This window comes from Dysidea avara, chromosome 3, assembly GCF_963678975.1.
Source record: "Dysidea avara chromosome 3, odDysAvar1.4, whole genome shotgun sequence".
Lineage (NCBI taxonomy): Eukaryota > Metazoa > Porifera > Demospongiae > Dictyoceratida > Dysideidae > Dysidea > Dysidea avara.
Genome location: NC_089274.1, coordinates 24,741,638 through 24,763,879, shown reverse-complemented (window position 1 = coordinate 24,763,879; position 22,242 = coordinate 24,741,638). Strand labels below are relative to the sequence as shown.

General features: G+C 39.6%; 1 protein-coding gene across 1 annotated transcript in view; it reads left to right on the top strand.

Annotated features, from left to right (window-relative positions):
- LOC136250423 (dynein axonemal heavy chain 3-like) overlaps window positions 1–21,741 on the top strand; it is a 36,498-nt gene extending 14,757 nt beyond the window's left edge. Inside the window, exons 33-82 of the mRNA XM_066042629.1 lie at window positions 677–878; window positions 1,111–1,263; window positions 1,644–1,721; window positions 1,781–1,925; window positions 2,191–2,321; window positions 2,611–3,000; window positions 3,254–3,415; window positions 3,497–3,616; window positions 3,979–4,136; window positions 5,241–5,442; window positions 5,535–5,597; window positions 5,894–6,079; window positions 7,426–7,652; window positions 9,284–9,493; window positions 9,796–9,923; window positions 9,984–10,108; window positions 10,257–10,442; window positions 10,736–10,903; window positions 10,958–11,091; window positions 11,141–11,303; window positions 11,352–11,474; window positions 11,590–11,757; window positions 12,044–12,261; window positions 12,523–12,634; window positions 12,710–12,805; window positions 12,856–13,034; window positions 13,090–13,171; window positions 13,222–13,423; window positions 13,673–13,875; window positions 13,942–14,046; window positions 14,135–14,272; window positions 14,407–14,535; window positions 14,766–14,927; window positions 14,977–15,137; window positions 15,198–15,355; window positions 15,402–15,550; window positions 15,823–16,029; window positions 16,351–16,467; window positions 16,524–16,614; window positions 16,665–16,771; window positions 18,680–18,823; window positions 18,916–19,079; window positions 19,931–20,084; window positions 20,316–20,444; window positions 20,497–20,625; window positions 20,784–20,920; window positions 20,967–21,055; window positions 21,113–21,234; window positions 21,284–21,373; window positions 21,459–21,741. Of these exons, the coding sequence (XP_065898701.1) occupies window positions 677–878; window positions 1,111–1,263; window positions 1,644–1,721; window positions 1,781–1,925; window positions 2,191–2,321; window positions 2,611–3,000; window positions 3,254–3,415; window positions 3,497–3,616; window positions 3,979–4,136; window positions 5,241–5,442; window positions 5,535–5,597; window positions 5,894–6,079; window positions 7,426–7,652; window positions 9,284–9,493; window positions 9,796–9,923; window positions 9,984–10,108; window positions 10,257–10,442; window positions 10,736–10,903; window positions 10,958–11,091; window positions 11,141–11,303; window positions 11,352–11,474; window positions 11,590–11,757; window positions 12,044–12,261; window positions 12,523–12,634; window positions 12,710–12,805; window positions 12,856–13,034; window positions 13,090–13,171; window positions 13,222–13,423; window positions 13,673–13,875; window positions 13,942–14,046; window positions 14,135–14,272; window positions 14,407–14,535; window positions 14,766–14,927; window positions 14,977–15,137; window positions 15,198–15,355; window positions 15,402–15,550; window positions 15,823–16,029; window positions 16,351–16,467; window positions 16,524–16,614; window positions 16,665–16,771; window positions 18,680–18,823; window positions 18,916–19,079; window positions 19,931–20,084; window positions 20,316–20,444; window positions 20,497–20,625; window positions 20,784–20,920; window positions 20,967–21,055; window positions 21,113–21,234; window positions 21,284–21,373; window positions 21,459–21,665 (7,603 nt within the window). The 3' untranslated portion in view covers window positions 21,666–21,741. The remainder of the gene's footprint in view (window positions 1–676; window positions 879–1,110; window positions 1,264–1,643; window positions 1,722–1,780; window positions 1,926–2,190; window positions 2,322–2,610; window positions 3,001–3,253; window positions 3,416–3,496; window positions 3,617–3,978; window positions 4,137–5,240; window positions 5,443–5,534; window positions 5,598–5,893; window positions 6,080–7,425; window positions 7,653–9,283; window positions 9,494–9,795; window positions 9,924–9,983; window positions 10,109–10,256; window positions 10,443–10,735; window positions 10,904–10,957; window positions 11,092–11,140; window positions 11,304–11,351; window positions 11,475–11,589; window positions 11,758–12,043; window positions 12,262–12,522; window positions 12,635–12,709; window positions 12,806–12,855; window positions 13,035–13,089; window positions 13,172–13,221; window positions 13,424–13,672; window positions 13,876–13,941; window positions 14,047–14,134; window positions 14,273–14,406; window positions 14,536–14,765; window positions 14,928–14,976; window positions 15,138–15,197; window positions 15,356–15,401; window positions 15,551–15,822; window positions 16,030–16,350; window positions 16,468–16,523; window positions 16,615–16,664; window positions 16,772–18,679; window positions 18,824–18,915; window positions 19,080–19,930; window positions 20,085–20,315; window positions 20,445–20,496; window positions 20,626–20,783; window positions 20,921–20,966; window positions 21,056–21,112; window positions 21,235–21,283; window positions 21,374–21,458) is intronic.
- Window positions 21,742–22,242: the final 501 nt, after the last annotated feature.

Sequence of the window (22,242 nt, the reverse complement as noted above, 5' to 3'; positions counted from 1 at the left end):
TTTCTAATTAAAAGGCGTGACACCCATTTTACTCATGAGGATGAATACTCACAAGCAAAATAAGTGTCATGCCCTTTATTAGCAAGTTTTATACAAAATGGGTGCCATACCCTTTAATTAGCAAGGTTTCTAATCACCTGCGAGACAACATTGCATTTGAGTGGTACCGTATGTCATCCTGTACATTGTGAGGTGTCCTGGTTTCAAAATTCAAAGGGCATGTATATTATTACAAATGGGACCATGGACAATGGAAACAGGGGAGGGGGCGAGGGGAGAGCAGGACCATTGGACAGTGCTTGCAAGAAAAGATGAAGATACTCTAATAGAGCAGTCAGCTACTCTGCAACTACTCTACTAGAACAGTCACTTTTACATTTCCTAGTTTATTAGGCTCTCAGGGCTTCTATGATATTCTGCCCCCAGACCCAAAGAATAACAACCATGTTTGTTATACATATGCTAGAAATTACACTGTGTAAATTTCACTGTCAGAAAAAGGTTGGCTTCCTTACTGTGTGACCTGCTCCCCCACTCTGAATGAGACCATGGATAAGTGTCCTGATTGATCTGTCCACATTTCAGGGTGTACTTATTAAGGGGTTCCACCAGCGCTGAGCTGTGTACTTTTTTGTATGTGCATATACGTTTATGGTGTTGTGAAATTCTCCTTCAGTCTTGCTCACAAGATTGTTGCCACATACAAGTTGTGCTCAGAACAATTATCTTCTCAACACCATTATGATTATGGTATGAGAGCTGTCAAATCGGTGTTGACAGCAGCCGGCAACCTCAAGTTGAAATACCCTGATGAAGATGAGAGTGTTCTACTACTAAGAGCTATCAATGATGTTAACTTGCCCAAGTTTTTAGCACAGGTACAGCTGTATATACTGAGTTACATGTACTGTGCATGGTTTCTGTGTATGCAAATAATGGAATGTTTTATAGCGCACACTGTCACTGTAGTATTGGGACCAAGCAAATTCTAATTACTATACATCTGAAACTGAGTCCTTAATGTGGAGGTTTTCAGGGTATCCTTTAGGCAGAGGTTCCACTTTATGGTGTACAGCCCAGTATGTGTTATTATATGTTGTTTCATTCCAGGATGTTCCACTATTCAATGGTATAGTCAGTGACCTGTTCCCTGGTGTGAAGCTACCAGAACCAGACTATGACAACCTTACCGATAGTCTAGTACACAGTATAGAGACTATGGACCTACGACCAGTGGACTGGTTTATCACTAAGATCATACAGGTATTATGTGTATTATATGTAAGTAGTTGGTGGCTTCTGTACATTATCTACTATGCACATGCAAAGCTCTGCATGTATACGTCTGATCTATGTATGTATTGTGTTCCGTTTAGAAAAATTTGTTATTACCAAAGAGTAACATGCACTATAACAATAATACTGGCTTTGAACTGTACATGTAACTATACTGACTCTGATGTGAAGTTGAGTACATCTGTAATGGCACACACTACAATAAGCTAATCCAATTAGGCCTCATACTACACACGTACAAGGTAGTACAATATGTTTATACATATATACTTGTACATACCAAGCTTGAGGCATCAAGAGGTACATATGTACACAAAGGCATCACATGTGCATTGTAACACACTCAGATATATGAGATGATGTTGGTCAGACATGGCTTCATGATTGTTGGTGACCACATGGGAGGGAAGACCAGTGCAGCTAAGGTCAGCTCAGATACAATCACCTCTAAACCAGGCCACAATAATCAGCTGTCTCCTACTAGGTGTTAGCTGCCTCCCTAGCTGACCTCAGTACTAGTGGACTAATGGAGGAGTATAGGGTGGAGTATAAGATCATCAACCCTAAGTCTATCACTATGGGTCAACTGTATGGATCCTTTGATCCTATATCTCATGAGTGGTCTGATGGTTAGTGTGTATTGTTGTAGTGTACCATACATATAGTGTACTGTACGTATTGTGTACTGTATGTATAGTGTACTGTATGTATAGTGTACTGTACTGTATGTATAGTGTACTGTACTGTATGTATAGTGTACTGTATGCATTGCCAGTAAAAGTACAGAGAGTCATGAACATTTGCCATCTACATGCATACACAGGCACACATGTCACGTTACTACATATACATGGTACACATGTTTAGTAAACCTTATCTGGTGTGTTTGTGTAGGTGTCTTAGCTAATTCATTCAGAGAACAGGCTTCATCACAGAATGAGGACCGCAAGTGGATCATCTTTGATGGACCAGTAGATGCTGTTTGGATTGAGAACATGAACACTGTACTAGATGATAACAAGAAGGTAATGTGTGTGTACTGTACTGTACTGGGTACCGTAACATACCCTGCCTTCACTGGCATTGGCTATACAGTGCCTATACAGTGCATAAATGGCTTACGCATATGTGGACACTGTAGCGATAATGTAAATTTCATGCTGAACCATTCAGATCACTTTTCCATTGTCCCATGTATTAGTGTACAATCCCCGAAACCAGACACCTCTCCATTAACAGTATTTCAGGTCCCAAGGTGTATAGGGGTTCCACTATACACAGAACTGTTTACACTTTTCCGTTTGTATCCAACAGCTGTGTTTAATGAGTGGAGAGATTATACAGATGAGTGCTAAACAGAATCTGATATTTGAGCCAGAAGATCTGGAGCAGGCTTCTCCAGCTACAGTGTCTCGTTGTGGTATGATATACATGGAGCCTCATCAACTAGGGTGGAAGCCATTGTTTGAGTCCTACTTGAGAACTTTACCGCAACAAATCAATGAAGAAAATCAGACATTAATAAAGGATTTATTTGGCTGGCTTGTTCAGCCATGTCTGGACTTTGTGCGACATGAGTGCAAGTTTTTTGTCTACACCTCTCCTAATCATCTAGCCTACTCACTGATGAGGTTGTATAGTGGACTGATGGATGAGATTAGAGCATCAGGTGTGAATGATGGTCCCAAGATGCCATCTGCGCAGGTGAGATAATGAAACTTTTTATTTGTATTTGTGCGTGTGTGCACGTGCGCGTGTGTGTAGGTTTGCATATATGTCAGTGAATGAATGTATTGTATAGCACGTGAGCGTATGTGCATGCATTATGTGCACATGGCCTACTCTACATTGATTGTGTAATGTTTTTGTTGTTGTTTTTGTGCTAAAATATCCATGTCATTGTTATGAATCAGTTGTATATAGTAACATCACTAGTTCACATGTACATGTTCTTCAGATCACACTACAGTTACAAGGTCTCTTCTTGTTCTCACTGGTGTGGAGTATAGCGGGAACCATCACTGGTGACTCCAGGAAGAAGTTTGATGTGTTCTTTAGAACCCTCATCTCTGGCACTGATGCTGCACATCCCAAACCTAAAACAGTCAAACTTACTAAGGTGTGTGCATGTGTGTGCGTTAGTTTACGTGTATGCAATCTGGTGAGGCAGTCACTATTATTTTCTACCCTTATTTATTAGAGCAACGTGTTCCCTGAGAGAGGTACAGTGTTTGACTACTTCTTCCAGAAGGCCGGCAGTACATGGAGCCAATGGGAGGATCTTATTGAGAGAGGAAGCACCATACCTGCTAATGCCAAGGTAACAGACTAGACATTTATCTTGACCATTAGTCCGGCTATTATATAGATAGTATACCGATTCTTTAACACAGCAAGACTGATACTGTGTGCTAGTGAATAGAACCTCAAGAGTACTTTGCTCTGGAAAGCACGTACAGTAGAATTTAACCCTATTGCTTTCAGGCAAATCCAAGTGTTCATTTTGTATACAGTACTCCATTCAACTGCTCTAATAGAATATACACCTCATAATTCATCAATCATTTCAATTTCACATTAAGAGATATTAAATTGAAATTCTAGCGTGGTTCGTTTAAAATGTTGTGTGGTCTATATTGCTGCTGAAGTGTCATCACTTGTAATGATGCCATGTCCTATTAGGTCAGTGACCTGATCATCCCTACAGCAGATACTGTGAGGCAGAGATTCTTCCTTGATGTGTACATCAGTCATGAGATACCACTGTTGTTTGTGGGGCCTACTGGAACTGGAAAGTCAGCCATCACCAATAACTACCTTGTGAAACTTCCCAAAGAAAAGTAAGTGTGCCTCTGTAAATGTGTGTTTGTTTGTGTGCATAAGCATATGTTTTTGTGGAAACAAGTGTATATCTCACATGTGAGGTTTAGGTGGGATTTCAGAGCACATGCATGCACTATGCACACGCACACACACACACACACACACACACACACACACACACACACACACACACACACACACACACACACACACACACATACACACACACATGCACACACAAAATCCCTAGCAAATAAACCTCCATCAGCTGTGTGCTGCCCAGTGAACCAGCACCAGGATGCCTGTATACCACTCAGGCACTTGAGTCTTGTGAAGGAAAATCCTCCTAGAAAAGAAGTAAACTGCAGGAGGACTGCCCAGATCTCATGGAGAGAGTCCTCAGAACCAGTGTTGGGCGTAACGCACTACTTTTGTAATGCGTTACGTAATATTATTACTTAACGCAGTAACGAAGTAATATAACACTCTATATTCCCAAGCTAGTAATATCGAACGGATAGTTACTTTAAATAAGTAATGCGTTATTAAAGTAGCTCATTACTACTCGTTACTATTATTATGTAACAAAGTATCTTTATACATTGTGTAATATGTAATATAACATATTACTAGTTACTTTTAAACTGAAGTAATATACAGCTGTAACACATTTCAACGCAGTGGCAGTAACGAGTAATAAGTAATATATTACTTTTTAATAGTAGCAGCCTAACACTGCTCAGAACCCAAAATTCCACAACAACCTCAACACCATAAAATGAGACTAGGCATTTGCTTCTCCAGTTGACACCAGGCCATCAGATATAGACTGAAGCAATGCCAGTAAAGGTTCTTGTTCAAGGAAACAACGATTGCTATAACTGGGTATTGATCCTGGAGCCTTTGATTACCAGACTGATGTTCTACTCTAGCCATTTGGCTATGCTGCCTCACACGTTGCACACACGAATGAAGCAAAGCCTGTGTGATTACAAAGTCATATTAAGACCACCTGAGCTCTAAATAGGTACCATGCTAAGATTACTACAGGAGGCTATACCATGCCTAACTAGTGACAGTGTGTGAGGACTGCATCTATTTTAATTTTTGCCATTTCTTAGGTACATTCCCAACTTAGTGAACTTCTCAGCCAGGACTTCAGCTAATCAGACACAAGATATTATCATGTCCAAACTTGACAGACGTCGTAAAGGAGTGTATGGTCCTCCAATGGGCAAGAAGGCTGTGGTGTTTGTTGATGACCTTAACATGCCAGCCAAAGAGAAGTATGGTGCTCAGCCCCCCATTGAACTACTCAGACAGGTAATAGAACCTGCTATATGTTTTATATCATTATCCACGATCCATTATTCACTGCTTATAACTCATGTATGCATTATTTGTCGGTGTTGTAGTGGATCGATCATAGTCACTGGTATGACAAAAAGGACACATCGAAGTTGGAACTAACTGATGTGGTAAGATGATTGATATGTGTAGTTAAAAGTATGTATGTAGATAACAAGTGGCATTTTCTTTTTCAATCCTTGTGATCCAAGAGCTTTAAGATCATCGTAAAAGAGTGGCTTCGGTACCCTAACTGCAGGCATGTATGTTTAGAATTAGGATTTCCATTTTTGTAGGCTTTACCCTTTGGTATGAGAAATGATGGTACTAATTGGGAGTTGTGTATCATTTGGCAGGCAGGCATGTGAAACATTTTAGAGGAGGTTGTAGAATTTTTGAAACTTATAATTTTGTTTGTTTTCCACAGTTACTAGTTAGTGGTATGGGCCCACCTGGAGGTGGTCGTAACACCATCACCAATCGATTCACCAGACACTTCAACATCATCAGTATTGACGGTTTTGATGACAGCACTATGACACGGATCTTCTCCTCAATTGTAGACTGGCACTTTGCTAAAGGATTTGATGCTGTCTTCAACAGACTGGGAAAGGTAACCACAACCATGCATTTTTTTTGTATGGTGTATCTTATAATGAAGAGTTTGATCCCAACAGGTCTGATTTGACACATTTACCCACTTTGAAAGTTTTATTGCACCAAAACTGAACTTGTCTTAAAGTCCCAAAGTGTAGTCGTTTGACTTCTATAATCTTTCTGTATGATTATAGCAAACTGGAGACGTTTATTTGGCAGAATAAGTGCCGAAGAAACTTTTGCTGTAGAAATAGTTTCTCTTTATGTAAATCCTGGGGGTTGTAGCACACCTCTCTTGGCCACATATTATGAAGGGAATGCACAATGACATCACAAACACAAATATGGCCATGATATTTGAGGACTAATGTACAGGCACTTATGGAGAAATTAATCATATTTTAGTTGTGAAGCAAGATATCAACCACCAACCAATAGGTGGGTATAAAGTAACTAAAATCATTGCACATGAGCATTATCTCGAAACTTTTCTAACATGCAATATAGTTTGCTTATTGTATCCCATATATGTTGCTTAGAGTTCAATATCTCCTTCCTTGATTAATCAAAAAAATTTCTTCATAGGTGTCTGCATGTTAGTCCGCCAAATAATGCAGCCATCTTGTACTTGAGATGTCATTGCAGATAAAATTGTAAAATGGCAAATATGCATAATTGTATTAAAATTAAAACCCACAATCAACTATTTTGTGAGTTGTTATATAAGGAGTACTTTGGTCATCTATTGATTATCACTGACAGCAAGAGTTCATGATATATATACTAAGGAGAGTATCCTACTCTCATATACCCCTGTAGAAAGGCGTATCGTGAAGTTATGATGTAACACTTCTGAGTTCGCCCGTTTTTCTTTGTATAATTAATGATGTCATTAGTTGAACATGGTATCGATTGAGCGCGTGCCTAACAACGTCGCTAGCAACCAAATCATCTCCAGCTCTAAGCGTTTCTCACCGAACTACAATCGTTCCCTCATGGCTTAAGACCGCTTAGTAGGTGTTTCTTGCTTGGCCATTCGCGAATACGGCTATTCTGAGCGTCGCGAGTGTGAAATGGTGCTAACGATACTTTCACTTTTACGGCTGCTCGTACGTCACAAACCACAACATCTTGTCGTTACGTCATAACTTCACGATACGCCCTTCTACAGGGGTATATGAGAGTAGGATACTCTCCTTAGTATATATATTATGAACTCTTGCCGACAGTAACATAACATTAGAGAATGAAATTTTTGCAAAGGTCCTCCATTATAGGGATCTTACTGCACAAATACAAGTGGCTTGTAAGATTGCATTGCAGGAATATAATACATAAAACCTTTCATCGTATAATATATAGGTTATGGTGCAAGCTACCATGGATGTTTACAAAGCTGCTGTGAGCAATTTTCTACCCACCCCATCAAAATCTCACTATGTGTTCAACCTGAGAGATTTCTCACGTGTGGTACAAGGAGTGCTGCTGGTGCCAAAGACGCACATGATTGAAGGAGACAAGCTGATCAGATTGTTTATACATGAGGTGTACAGGGTGTTTTATGATAGACTGGTGGATGATAGTGATAGGTAAATATGCACATACACGCATGCACGCACTACACTCACTAGACACATGCACATACAACACACATGTGCGCACACACACAGCACACACACATACATATACCATACAACACGCGCACACACATACACACACTCTACACCACATGCACACACACACATGCACATACACACTGCACCACACACATGTACACTACAAGTGTTTGCATGCACGCCCGCATACACACGCACACATCATTGAAGTCATCCACTGGATGATGTGCCCCATTATTGGTAGTGGATCAAACCGTGGCTACCTTTTCCTCCCTTGTTGTGGACGTGTCGTTTGGCACTTGTGTCTAGTGTTGTCCTGTCTTTTTCGAAATTCGCAGTGAAAAGTTCCACAAGTAAACTGCAGAAGGTGCAGTGTTCTGCAAACACTGCTCCCTCTTCAACCCTTCCTGGCACAACACATGCATGTATGCACACACACACAATGCCCGTGCATTCACACACATAGCAAAAGAGAAAGCAAAGCCTTCAGTTACCTTGCTAGCATAGTTACGCTTATCCAGTGTGAACCAGCACTGGGACACCTACGTGCTACTCAGGTGCTAGGAGTCAAGGTAGGCAAATCCTCCTGAGGCAGGAAAAGTAACCCACAGGGGGCTGTACCATGTCCCACAGGTTAAGGTGTGTGTGCCCAAAGTCCCACCTGGACCCTATCCCGCTGTGTAACACCCTGTTCACACTACCCTCTAACCTAGGTAGAGCACAGAACGGCTCAAAACAAATTACAGTGTGAATCAATCAAGCCATGCTGAACCTGGTCCAGCAACTTGCTTCTGTTGGCCACATAGCAAGTATATTCTATGTTCTAAAACTGTTCTTCAAAATGGCTACGATGTACCATTGTTCTAGTAGACTTCATAACAATTACACTCGAATGACACGTTAATAATCTAGGAGAAGGAGAATCCACTAGCTTAAACATGGTGTCTCTAACATTGTATGGCTTATTTTAGCTGGTTCTACACTTCCTTGCTACAATTCTAGTACCTTTTTATTAAGTCCCTAAATAATCATAAGTTCGTGCGCTTGTCTTAGCTAATTATTATTCAGCGCTTGCACTATCAAGCTCATGTCAAATCATGGTCAGATACAGTAGTGTGAACAAGTGCCAACCCGAGTTCAATAACCCGAGTTGAAAGCATTCTGGCTAACCCGGGATAGTGTGAATGGGGTGTAATACATGGCCAGTTGGTATTTGTTTTCCCAGTTAATACCAGGTACCCGTTGGTGTTATAGCTGGGTGAGCTGCTTCTCCAATTGACACCAAGTCACCGCTCTTCATTTAAACAGCTGGGTAGACTGGAGCAGTGTGAGTAAAGTTTCTTGCTCAAGGAAACAACAACAACAACACCAATTTGGCATAACCATGCGTTGAACCTGGAACCTTTTGATTACCAGGCTGATGCTCTAGCCACTTGGCTATGCTGTCTCACACATGCACACACACACACACACACACACACACACATACACACACACACACACACACACACACACACACACACACACACACACACACATACACACACACACACACACACACATACACACACACAACAGATTCACAATGGTGATGTTACTTTTAGGGAAATGTTTTTCAAAATCCTCAATGAAATAGTTCAGAATCATTTCAAGACTAGTTTTGATAAGCTACTACGACATTTAGCTGCTGGTCCTAAACTAAAAGATGATGACATTCGTGGCTTGTTCTTTGGGGACTACCTTGGTAGTAGTTCTGATGGTAAAGTGTATGATGAGGTGACTGACTTCAAACAGTTGACTGAAACAATGGAAAGGTGAGTGTGTATTGTGCACTCACGTGGGTCATGAGCAATGCGATAGTTATTTGGGAGAAGAAAATCTGTACTCAATCAATAAATAGTTCTTTCTTAGTTCTTTTTTATTATTTCACAATTTGTTACAGTATATTTGCAATGTGTTTTTCCATACAGAGTATATTATAAGTAATGTATGACTGATAGTCACTCTATAAGTGTGTATATGTACATTAGTAGGTAGTTATTATATATTGTAGCTAGTTTCATGGCTTGAAAGAGGCTGTGTAGTTATGCTATAAAATCTCTGGTGTTATTTTCAGTTTTCTGGATGACTACAATCAAATGAGCAAGGCACCGATGGCACTGGTGATGTTTAAATTTATTATTGAACATGTTTCTCGTATCAGTCGAGTGTTGAAACAGGATAATGGTCATGTGTTACTAATTGGTCAGTAATTCACACCATGGATAAGACACATGGTGGTTTATAATGTGCACCACAATGTAGGAGTGGGTGGTAGTGGACGTCAGAGTTCCTGCAAGTTAGCGACCTTCATGGCTGACTATGAACTGTTCCAGATTGAGATCACTAAGAACTACACCACTGTGGAGTGGAGAGATGATCTGAAGAAGGTATAGAGTAGAGGTGTACCGATAATCAGTTTGGCTATCACCTCTAGTATAGAGAATGATCACTCAATATATCAAATGTGTGCTATTCTGTGTGCGTGCATGCATGAACAGATGTATACATATGTGTATGTTTGGTTTCACCATTCAGATGTTACTCAAGGCTGGTGTGGAGGGCAAGCAGACAGTGTTCCTGTTCAGTGATAATCAGATCAAGGATGAGTCATTTGTAGAGGATATCAACATGATATTGAACACAGGGGATGTCCCCAACATCTACCCTGCTGATGAGAAGGCTGACATCATTGAGAAAATGCAAGCTGTAGCTAGAGCCCTGGTAATGAACTTAGAACATCTCTGTAACTATTCCATTCTAGATAATGGAGATTATTTTGGGAGTTTAAAAAATAGCAGACCTTTTGTTTGTCCAATTTTCCCATGTTTCTAGCTACTGTATTGAAAGCGAAACCTAAGGTCATGACCTTAATAAGCAGTAGAGGTCACTCTGTACAAAATGATATGTTTGGAGGTTTTTATGTAGGCTAGTTTGGACAGGTGATCTTTTTATACAGTGACCACTACATACAAGTTAGCTATGTACATGTTATTATGTTTTGTATAACCCACTAGGGACGTAAAATAGAAGCTACTCCAGTTTCCATGTACAACTTGTTTATTGAGAGAGTGAAGGAGAACCTTCATGTGGTTCTGGCCATGAGTCCTATTGGTGATGCTTTTAGGAATAGATTGAGAATGTTTCCCTCTCTGATTAACTGTTGTACCATTGACTGGTTTCAGGTATGTAAATGTGTGTGCTGCTACTGCTGTGTGGTGAATTTCTGTTATTGGTAGGCATGGCCACAAGATGCACTGGAGATGGTGGCTAACAAATTCCTGGAGGATGTTGAGCTGGAGGGAGAGTCTCACAAACAGTGTGTCACAATGTGTCAGTACTTCCATCAGAGTGTCCGAGCTCTCTCTGAAAAGTATGTCATGTGCCCCCAGGACTGCTAGCCATGTTTACATTAACCTCAGGTTCTATGCTATCCTACGTCGTCACAACTATGTTACACCAACCTCGTATCTTGAACTGATTTTAACATTTAAGAATCTCATATCAAAGAAACGTAATGAGATCATGATGTTGAAGCAACGTTATGAAACAGGTCTAGAGAAACTGGCATTTGCTGCCTCACAGGTCAACAATCAGTTACTGAAGGAAACATTGTTTATGTGACCCCACCAGGTGTCTGAGATGCAGCAACAATTGCAAGATCTTCAGCCTGAGCTGATACAAACCTCAGAAGAGACAAAAAAATTGATGGTGAAGATTGAAAAGGATACAGTTGAGGCAGAAGCTAAAAAAGAAGTGTGTTTATAATTTTAACTCTAAACCATGATTTGTAGCTGCATGCTCTTTATAGTGTGCAAGTCTTTATTCCCTTGTAACTAAAAGACATTTTCTCTTTTCTTTGTTACTCCAGGTGGTTGCGGCTGATGAAGCTGTAGCTAATGAGGCAGCTGCTAAGGCTCAAAGCATCAAGGATGATTGTGAGAGTGACTTGGCTGAAGCTATCCCAGCCCTGGAGAGTGCTCTTTCTGCCCTGGACACTCTTAAACCATCAGATATCACCCTTGTGAAAACCATGAAGGTTGATTATTAACTACGGTCTCATCTGTTTAAAGCTCTAAGTACTATAATAGAACTGTAATTGAACTGTTACTTTTAGTCAGTTTATAGTTAACAAAATCCATTGTGCATGTTTAACATAGATGTCTAGACCTGTTTTACACAGACACACTTAGTCTAAATCTATTAATAACACTTTAATGGGTCCTACGTTTGTAGTTTTCTTTTGAATTATGCGCACACAAAACAAAGGCACGGTACATTGTATTTGCTTGTTTGTTAAAGTTTTTATTCTCTCCCTCTCATAGAATCCGCCTTCAGCAGTTAAGATAGTTATGGAGGCTGTATGTATCATGAAGTCCATTAAAGCTGAGAGGAAGCCAGATCCATCTGGATCAGGAAAGATGATTGAGGATTTCTGGGGTCCCTCACAGAAGCTACTGGGAGACCTGAAGTTCCTGGAGTCACTAAAGAGTTATGACAGGGACAACATCCCTCAAGCAGTGATGAAGAAAATCAGAGACAAGTATGTAGTGATGTTAATATAACATTACAAAGTGGACCCTCTCTTTTAATGGGCGATGTAATATGCTTTGGTCCAAGGTTTATGCTTTTTGTCCTCTGAAAGATGACCTCGGTCTATATTGTAGTCAAACATTTTTGGCCTTAAAGTTTCCACTGAGAGGCTCACTCCATACTGTATAGTTACATTAAGCACAAATAAACCACATGTATTTCTTTACATATAATCTATGTACATGCATGTACATATCTTGTGTGTATCTAGGTATATGAATCATCCCGAATTTGATCCAACTGTGGTGAAGAATGCCTCCACAGCTTGTGAGGGATTGTGCAAGTGGGTGAGAGCAATGGAAGTGTACGAGAGAGTGGCTAAGGTCAGTACAGTATTTAGCAGGCACCCATACTCCTTCTCACATTACACATTTGTATGCTGGTCTCCTTCTGTGTAGGTTGTGGCCCCAAAGAAACTGAAGTTGGCAGAAGCTGAAGGTGAGCTGGCTGTTCAGATGAGCAAGTTGAATGCCAAGAGAGCTGAACTACAAGCTGTAAGATTGACGGCACCACACTTACCACTATGCATATTCACTTATTATAGGTTTTGGATAAGCTTCAGTTACTCAATGATGAGTTTGAGGCTAACCAGAAGAAGAAGATGGGTCTTGAACAGAACATTGACCTCTGCTCTAAGAAACTGGACAGAGCTGAGAAGCTGATTGGAGGACTGGGAGGAGAGAAAGAACGTTGGGGAGAGGCTGCTAGAGTACTGGGAGAGCGGTAGGAAAAAATACTACTATATAAGGTGCTGTCATTGGTATTGGTATAACTTTAGTTATCTTAACATCACTGGAGATGTACTGCTTTCAGCTGGTGTAGTGGCATACCTTGGAGCATTCACTGTTGACTTCAGAAATGTGAGCAATAGATTCTGTGATACATACATACATAATGCCTTGTTGTATAGGAGTGTATTGCTGACTGGTTGAAGATATGCAAGGACAAAAACATTCTTTGCTCAGCAAACTTCTCCCTCAATGCCACACTTGGGGAGCCGGTCAAGATCAGGGCTTGGCAAATAGCAGGATTACCAGTTGACTCTTTCTCCATTGATAACGGAATAGTTGTGTCCAACTCTAGGAGATGGCCTCTAATGATTGACCCTCAAGGTATGCAGTTATTGTACTTATCCATTAGAACTTGAACACATCTGAACCACACAGTGGTGTTCTCAAACTATGACAGGAGTGTTCATATATGTAAATCTTCTGGACCCATATCAAGACAATCATGTCTACTCAGTAATTACTCTAATAGAACATTCATTTCTTTAGTACACTGACTCGGTATCCAAATACTCATGAGTCTACTGTAATTTTTTAAAACATAATGGAGAGCGCTTGTTTATTTTACTCCAGGTCAGGCTAACAAGTGGGTTAAGAATATGGAGAAGACTAACAAGTTGTCAGTGATCAAACTATCTGATCCTAACTATGCCCGTACACTGGAGAACAGTATACAGTTTGGTACACCAGTACTACTGGAGAATGTGGGGGAAGAGCTGGACCCACTACTAGAACCACTGCTGTTAAAACAAACCTTCAAACAAGGCGGAGTGGAGGTAAGGAAGTATATCTATCTGTCTGCCTGTTATCTCTGTTTGTTACTTTGTGATTATTTTTTTCAGTACATGAGACTTGGTGAGAATGTGATAGAGTACAGTAAGGACTTCAGGTTCTACATCACCACTAGACTGAGGAACCCTCACTACTTGCCAGAAGTGTCAGTTAAAGTAAGCATACCTAAATGGATATTGTAACAAGGCTCCTATCTATCTTACTCTGGTAAGTACTATTGTACATGTTGTACCGCATCCGTAGGTGACTGTACTGAACTTCATGATCACACCATTGGGACTGGAGGATCAGTTGTTGGGTATTGTGGCTGCTAAGGAGAAACCTGAACTGGAGGAGAAGAAAAATGAGCTGATCATTGAGAGTGCCAAGAACCAGAAACAGGTAAATATGTAACTATTACTTTAGGTTTTACATATATGTTGTGTACATAACCATGTGCATACAAACATGATGTGTATTCTACACACAATATGTACACATGAGGCCACATGCTAATCATATTCTGATTCATTTAGCTGAAAGAAATTGAAGACAAGATACTGGAGGTGTTATCAACATCAGAGGGTAACATTCTGGAAGATGAGACAGCTATTAAAGTCCTCTCCTCTTCAAAGACACTGTCAGAGGAAATCACAGCCAAACAGGTGTGTGTGTGTGTGGGGGGGGTGTGAGTGTTAGCGTACGTGTGAGTGAGCGAGTGAGTGAGTGAGTGAGTGAGTGAGTGAGTGAGTGAGTGAGTGAGTGAGTGAGTGAGTGAGTGAGTGAGTGAGTGAGTGAGTGAGTGAGTGAGTGAGTGAGTGAGTGTTAGCATACGTGTGAGTGAGTGAACGAGTGAGTGAGGCATAAGTGTCAGTTGATGTGTTTGTTTGTCTAGGAAATTGCCTCACAAACTGAGAAAGAAATTGATGAGACTCGTAACGGCTACAAGCCAGTAGCTATGCACTCTTCGATCCTATTTTTCTGTATATCAGACTTAGCCAATATTGAACCTATGTACCAATACTCCTTGACTTGGTTCATCAACCTTTTCCTACAGGTACAATGAAATGTAATCCTGCTATTCATATTTAATGTAACCCTTACAGTCTATAGCTAACAGTGAAAAATCTTCAGTACTTCAGGAACGTATACAATCACTGAATGATCATTTCACTTATTCTATTTATTGTAATGTTTGTCGTTCATTGTTTGAAAAGGAAAAGCTGTTGTTTTCCTTTATCCTCTGCATAAGAATATTGGGTGGAAAGTAAGCAAATTTGTGGCTGCTCTATTAGAGTGTTTAGAGAGTGACTTTGTTATCACAAAGGGGTAAAGTTGATGATGAGATGTGGAGGTTTTTGCTAACTGGTGGTGTTGCCCTGGACAATCCACACCCCAATCCATATCCACAATGGTTAACTGACAAATCTTGGTCTGAGATTGTCCGTGCTTCAAACCTGAAGGACCTCAAAGGCTGGATGAATGGTACCGTTACACACCATTCAAACTTGTGCTAATGTTTCTGTTTCAGATTTGTCACCGCAGTGGAAGGAGGTATATGATTCGGTCAATCCTCAAGATGCTAAATACCCAGAGCCATGGCAGTTGAAGTTAACAGGTCTTAGTAGGATGGTTGTATTGAGGTGTATTAGACCTGACAAGATTATACCTGCTATACAAGTGAGTAGTGACTTCTATGAAACCTTACTTGACTTGAAAAAGACCTCTTTATAATGACCAGTAACCTAGGTCCCAAGGCATACCTCATCACCTCAGTAATGAGGCTTTTAGTTTTCTTAATGCCATTAGTGACTTCATTATAATGATTAATGAAGCTTCACTGTAATGTAATAATTGAATTTCTACTACAGTTTTATTATGCTAACAAATTACACGATCTTGCTTTAGTGTATATGTTTCATTGATGCAATGTAATTATTTTTGTGTTTCAGAATTTTATAGTTGAAGAGATGGGTCGTACTTACATTGAGCCCCCCACGTTTAACCTTGCTGGCAGTTATGCTGATTCTAACTGTTGTTCCCCATTGATATTTGTGTTATCCCCGGGAGCTGATCCCATGAATGGTCTATTGAAGTTTGCTGAAGACATGGGGTTTGGTGGACTGAGGTGTCAGACTATATCACTTGGACAAGGCCAAGTAAGAATGACTGTTGTGATTGCACTATGCACGTGTGTGTGTGTGCGTGTGCGTGTGTGCGTGTGCGTGTGCGTGCATGTATGCATCTGTTCATAAAAACAGAGTTTGTGTCTTAGTATTGTGTATGTACGTACAGTTGGACATATAATCATGCGTGAGACGTGGGTCACCAGACAACCCTCTTTCAGAGTACTAGTTTTGATGATTTATTACCTGTTTTTATACTGGTGTCCCATTTACTCTGTGAACAGCATACACATTTGTATTGCAAAATGAATGTCTCAGAATACTTCATTAAGCACTTGTATGTAATTCACAAAGGGTCCCATTGCTACTAAGATGATTGACAATGCCATCAAGGAAGGAACTTGGGTAGTGTTACAGAATTGTCATCTGGCTACAAGCTGGATGCCAAAGCTGGAGAAGATTTGTGAAGAGGTATGTACTACACTTATAGCAGAAGTGTGAAGTATTTACTAACTGTATTAACACAGGTCATTGTACCTGACAATACCCACAAGGACTTCAGACTATGGTTGACCAGTTATCCTTCTGAGGATTTCCCAGTCTCCATCTTACAGAATGGTCAGTACTAATGTACACTGTTGTATGTTATGTGTACTGTGTTATTGTAGGTGTTAAGATGACTAATGAACCTCCTAAAGGAATGAGGGCTAATCTGTTACGTTCTTACCTCAATGATCCTATTTCTGATCAACAATTCTTTGAAGGCTGTAACAAGGTAGGAAGAGGAATCACTGATTATAAACTTAACAGTTTGTCATAAAACTCAGTTTGCTTATATATACGTAAGAGATAGGGCTGTGCAAAAAACTTGGATTTCGATAAGTAAGCCATTTTATCATTATCACGACATAGATATCGTAATGATCACTCATGTTATCGTTATTATCGTACATCCCTAGTATGAGATCACTTTTTTTTGCCCTCTATAATATGTAGCACTGCCTATTTTGAAACATTTCTATTTCCTATTCATGGTGCTACTTATACAGCTCAGTGGCTTAGTGTGTCAGCATGGCCAGCTTTTCGATGTTCTTTTTTTTTTGTGCTGTATTTATGGTTTTCTTTCCATACAAGGGTAAAGGTGTAGGAATACCAGCTGCATGATCGTGGAGTGTGATCCTGAGACTTGATTTAAAAATCCTAACTAGTTGGCCTGGTCTTAGACTTGAGTTTGTCTACTTTTGATCCTACCACTGTATGGTGTAACCAATCACTGTTAACCCTTAAGGCTGCACGCAATTATTAATATAAGTGCACTGAAAACGCATAGGCCGATATTTCAGTTGTAATGCATGTCTATAAACAAACGCTGTAACTTCCATACAGTAAGCGCTAAGGCTACACATTTTGTACCATTCTATCTGTAATGTAATAAGGAATTAAACAGTACCTAGGGGTTTACCCTTTGGCGAAAGCATAAGGCCAAAACTTGCCATGAATATAAAACACGAAAACAATTCATTACATACCTTCAGAAAACGGTTGATAACTTCTTCACAATGTGTCCTATGGAGTTCTGGTAAAGACCATTTAATTCTCCATTCAATGACAAATCACGCCATATAAAGCTCATGTGAGTCAAACATTGTTAAAAATGGCTACTGACGCAATGCGTGCAAAGTAATAGGACATGCAATCGCCATTCTTCATGGCGTCATAACTAAAGGTGGACCGATACCAGTATCGGATCGGTATCGGTAATACAAGGTACAGATACCACAGTAGACACTCACCACTTTTATTAAACCATCTCTAGCTAAGTTTCCAGTAGCTAATAACTTAGTTGAGCTAATCAGTAACTAACAAAGTAGCGAAACAAAGCCTTTGTTACTCTTTTCCAAGTATTGCTGCAATTGCTCCGTGTGTATTCTAATATGTTAGAGCACGTGAATCCTTTGTAATTAAATGGTAGTGCAGTTGTTCCTCAAGAAATAAGTTTGACTAACTTGGCTTGGTTTTCATGAAAAGGTTTAGTTGAAAAGCTGTAACAAACACTGTACAATTATCGGCCTCCCACGCAATTAATTGCTTTATCAATAAGCATACAAGAAAACTACCTCAAATCAAGAAATTAGTAATCCATCATGATGTTTATCATGTTTAGCTGTTACACAATGAATAGTTTAAAACTTGAAATCAATAGCTAGCTATGTATCACAACAATGAAATTTCTATAATAAACTTGTCTAGGCTTCAATGTATAGTATCGGTATCGGCAAATAATTTCAGTACAAATACTCGTATCGGAAATATTGGTAAAAAGTGGTATCGGTCCATCTCTAGTCATGACTTAAGTGAGCAATTGTTGTTACAATACTTATTTTACTCGTCTAAGTAGCCCATTGAATAAACCTTCCATTGATATAAGGTTTTCAGTTAATAACATTAGACAAGCTTGTCTGTGCTGGCTGTTTAAGGCCATTCTTTAAGCATGCGTTACTTGTATTATTTATACGTTTTATGTGCCTTTAGAAAAACGGACGATATATCGGCCTATGCGGCTTTAAGGGTTAACAGTAGTGCCTGTCCTATATACAGGTTGCACTTCTTTAGTTTCTACATACATTGTAGTGTATCATAGTATAATAATATAGTCCATGTGTTAAACTTGTGTGTTTCTTAGCCAAAACGTTGGAGGAAGCTATTGTTTGGTTTGTGTTTCTTCCATGCAATGGTACAAGAGAGACGCAAGTTTGGAGCTTTGGGATGGAATATTCCCTATGAATTTAATGAGTCTGACCTTCGTATTAGTCTAAGACAACAACAGGTATTATGTTATTATTTTCATTGTATATAGTATGTTGCCATGAATGTAGAATTATGCATGTGTTTGTATCTATTAAATCCTCCTCCTACCAGATGTTCCTTAATGACTATGAGGAGTTACCCCTGGCAGCACTGTCATACCTTACTGGTCAATGTAACTATGGTGGTAGAGTAACTGATGATTGGGACCGACGTCTACTGGTCTCCCTACTATCCATATTTTACAACCATGAGATAGAAAATGATGATGAGTACAGGTGTGTGTGTGTGTATAGTGTCTAGAATGTGCTATGGGTCCTTCAGTTGTATGATCACCACTATAGTAATAGTACAGTGGAACCTGTGTTACGGTCACCTGGATTAAGCGGTCACCTCTGCATAACGGCCATGGACACGAGGTCCCAAATATTTTCCCATACAAATGTATACATTGTTGTCTGCATTAAGCGGTCACCTGTCTAACGCGTATAACGGCCAACCAAGAATTCGCCTATGAATCACTGTATACATAACTTTCTCCTTCATATAGCGGTCGCTACCTTTTATGGTGGCCTGTTAAGCCAACTGTCTGGCACTACGGCACCGTTTCAATTAATGCACAATTATCACACTTCCTGCCTTTCAATGAATACTATATAATCTATCAGGCTTCATTGCTTAAACGTATTCAATAGCTATAACCAACATTCATAACAAGCTCACCTTGTCCTTTCTGTACTAAAATATTACTGCATTGCAGTTGGCGCGAGCCTCTTAATAATAATCACTCATTTATAACGGCCATAGCCACTAAAATGCTGCTGACCACCTTATACAGGTTTTCTCTATAACAGCCACCTGTATATAAAGGCCAGATATATCTGGTCCCAAGGTGACCATTATAGACAGGTTCCACTGTAGTAAGATATTAATGGACTTGTTGTTCAGTTAAGTTTAGCAGATGATATTACTCCAATAATGCAAACAAAACAGTCAAATTGAACAGTCATTCTAGGAGCTGAGTCTGACTTATAAGCTGTTGTTAATCATTAGAGAGGTTTTCCACTTTTCCTGGGGACACTTATTTGTAGCACAGATAATTCTGTGTAGTCTTAACTTTTCCTTGCAGGTTCTCACCCAGTGGCCAGTACTATGCCCCACCCCACAGTGACTATCAGAGCTACATTGATTATATCAGGGAATTACCCCTAATACCTCACCCTGAGGTGTTTGGACTACATGAGAATGCTGACATCACAAAGGACAACCAGGAAACACAACAGGTATGATAAACCTAGCTACACCCACAAACTTTTCCAAAACATCTCTGGCTGGATGTATACCATGCTAATTACTCACAGTCTACCCAGTAGTTTGTGCAAAGAAGAGCTTGTTTGTTTGGCATGTTTGGCAGTGAACCTTTAGGAAACAGAAAATGCCTTGAGCACAAGTTTTAAATATTCACATTTTTGTGTCTATTTCTAAGAGTCATTTTGTGTCTCCACCCTATGTAGCTATTTGATGGAATATTACTAACACTACCTCGTCAGAGTGGTGGGGGTGGTAAGTCATCACAGGAAGTAGTTGATGAACTGGCCACTGATATCCTCTCCAAGTTACCACCTGACTATGACATTGAGAAGGTGTGGTAACAAGTCTTGTGTATACAATGTCTCCCATCCCTCACATCTCTAGGTTATGGAGCTGTACCCAGTGGTATACGATGAGTCAATGAACACTGTACTACGTCAGGAACTGATCAGGTTTAACAGACTGACTAAGGTAGTACGATCCACCTTACAGAATATTCAGAAAGCTATAAAGGTCAGTCAATAAAGAACAGTAGTAGACCTAGACACACAGAAATAATAGAGTTGCAATGACAAAATTCTTTTGTTTAATCAAAGTCTGCCTGTCTGAGTTAGAATTTGGACAAGTATTAGGTTTCCATGAGTCCCCTAATGATCCTACTCTCTGTGCAGGGCTTGGTGGTAATGTCATCAGAACTAGAGGATGTATTCACTAGTATGATAATGGGTAAGGTGCCTGCAGTGTGGGCAGCCAAGTCCTACCCATCACTAAAGCCACTGGGTAGCTATATCACTGACCTACTGACCAGGTATGTACAAATAATGTACTGATAATTATCATTTTTGGTCTTGCAGACTAAAATTCTTCCAGGATTGGATCGACAGTGGTTCCCCCAATGTATTCTGGATATCAGGCTTCTATTTTACTCAGTCATTTTTAACAGGTGATTTAAGCTATGGTATAGATATTACCATCCACTTCATACAATATTGGTCACTAGGTGTATCACAGAACTATGCTCGTAAGTACACAATACCTATCGATCACCTGGGATTTGAGTTTGAGATGTTGGGAGATGAAAGTGAAATGACACAGAAACCAGATGATGGGGCATATGTCAAGGTGTATTCATTAAAGGTTCAAATTATGGTCATCTTTTTGATTTGTTTAGGGACTGTTTTTGGAAGGAGCACGATGGGACCGCAATGCTAAAGTAGTTGGAGAATCACTACCAAAAATTCTCTATGACTCACTACCAATTGTATCCTTACAATTATAAACACTGCAGGAGAATTTTTTAGATGGTATTCTATATCTTCACATATCTTCTTAACTACATACTTCAGATCTGGGTAAAACCAGGAGACAGATCCAAGTTTAAAAAGAAGTCAACTTACACTTGTCCTGTTTACAAGACCAGTGCTAGGAGGGGTACCCTCTCCACAACAGGCCACTCCACTAACTATGTACTACCAATTGAACTTCCTTCAGATAAGCCATCCAGTCACTGGATTAATCGTGGAGTAGCTTCCCTATGCCAATTGGATGACTAATATTTGTACATGACCCGGTCACTTAATATTATTGTATTATTGTTTATTGAAATTAACATATTAAATTCCTATCAAACGAAGTAAATCATGTTGATTCATGCATTGTCTAATGTTAATTTATTTCGTCAGTCTGAGAGGTAGCTGTTGTAATAGACATAGATGTTGCAATGGATGGCTACAAGTATTGGAAAAGGATATTCTATATGATTATGACAGGGATTATTAATTTGTTGAAAGAATTATTGCACATGTATTGTCAACTTGTTTAAACAAGATCCTTTATGGATAGTATTTCTATATGTAAGGTTTACTGATGCAATTAAAAAATAGATATATAGTTTAGACAAAAATTAAAATATTTTCCATCTAGCTGTAAATACATGTACATACTATAGCATGCAGGTTGTAGGACCAGAGACCTTCAGCACTTGTAAAATGTATGGAAGAACAGATGCTGGTAGTTTGTGTTTCCTGGTAACATGTTTGATGACACCTCAGTGGATATATTTTTGTTGACAGCAGCCTAAAATTACCACAGTACATGTGCGTAATATATATATATATATATACACAGTGG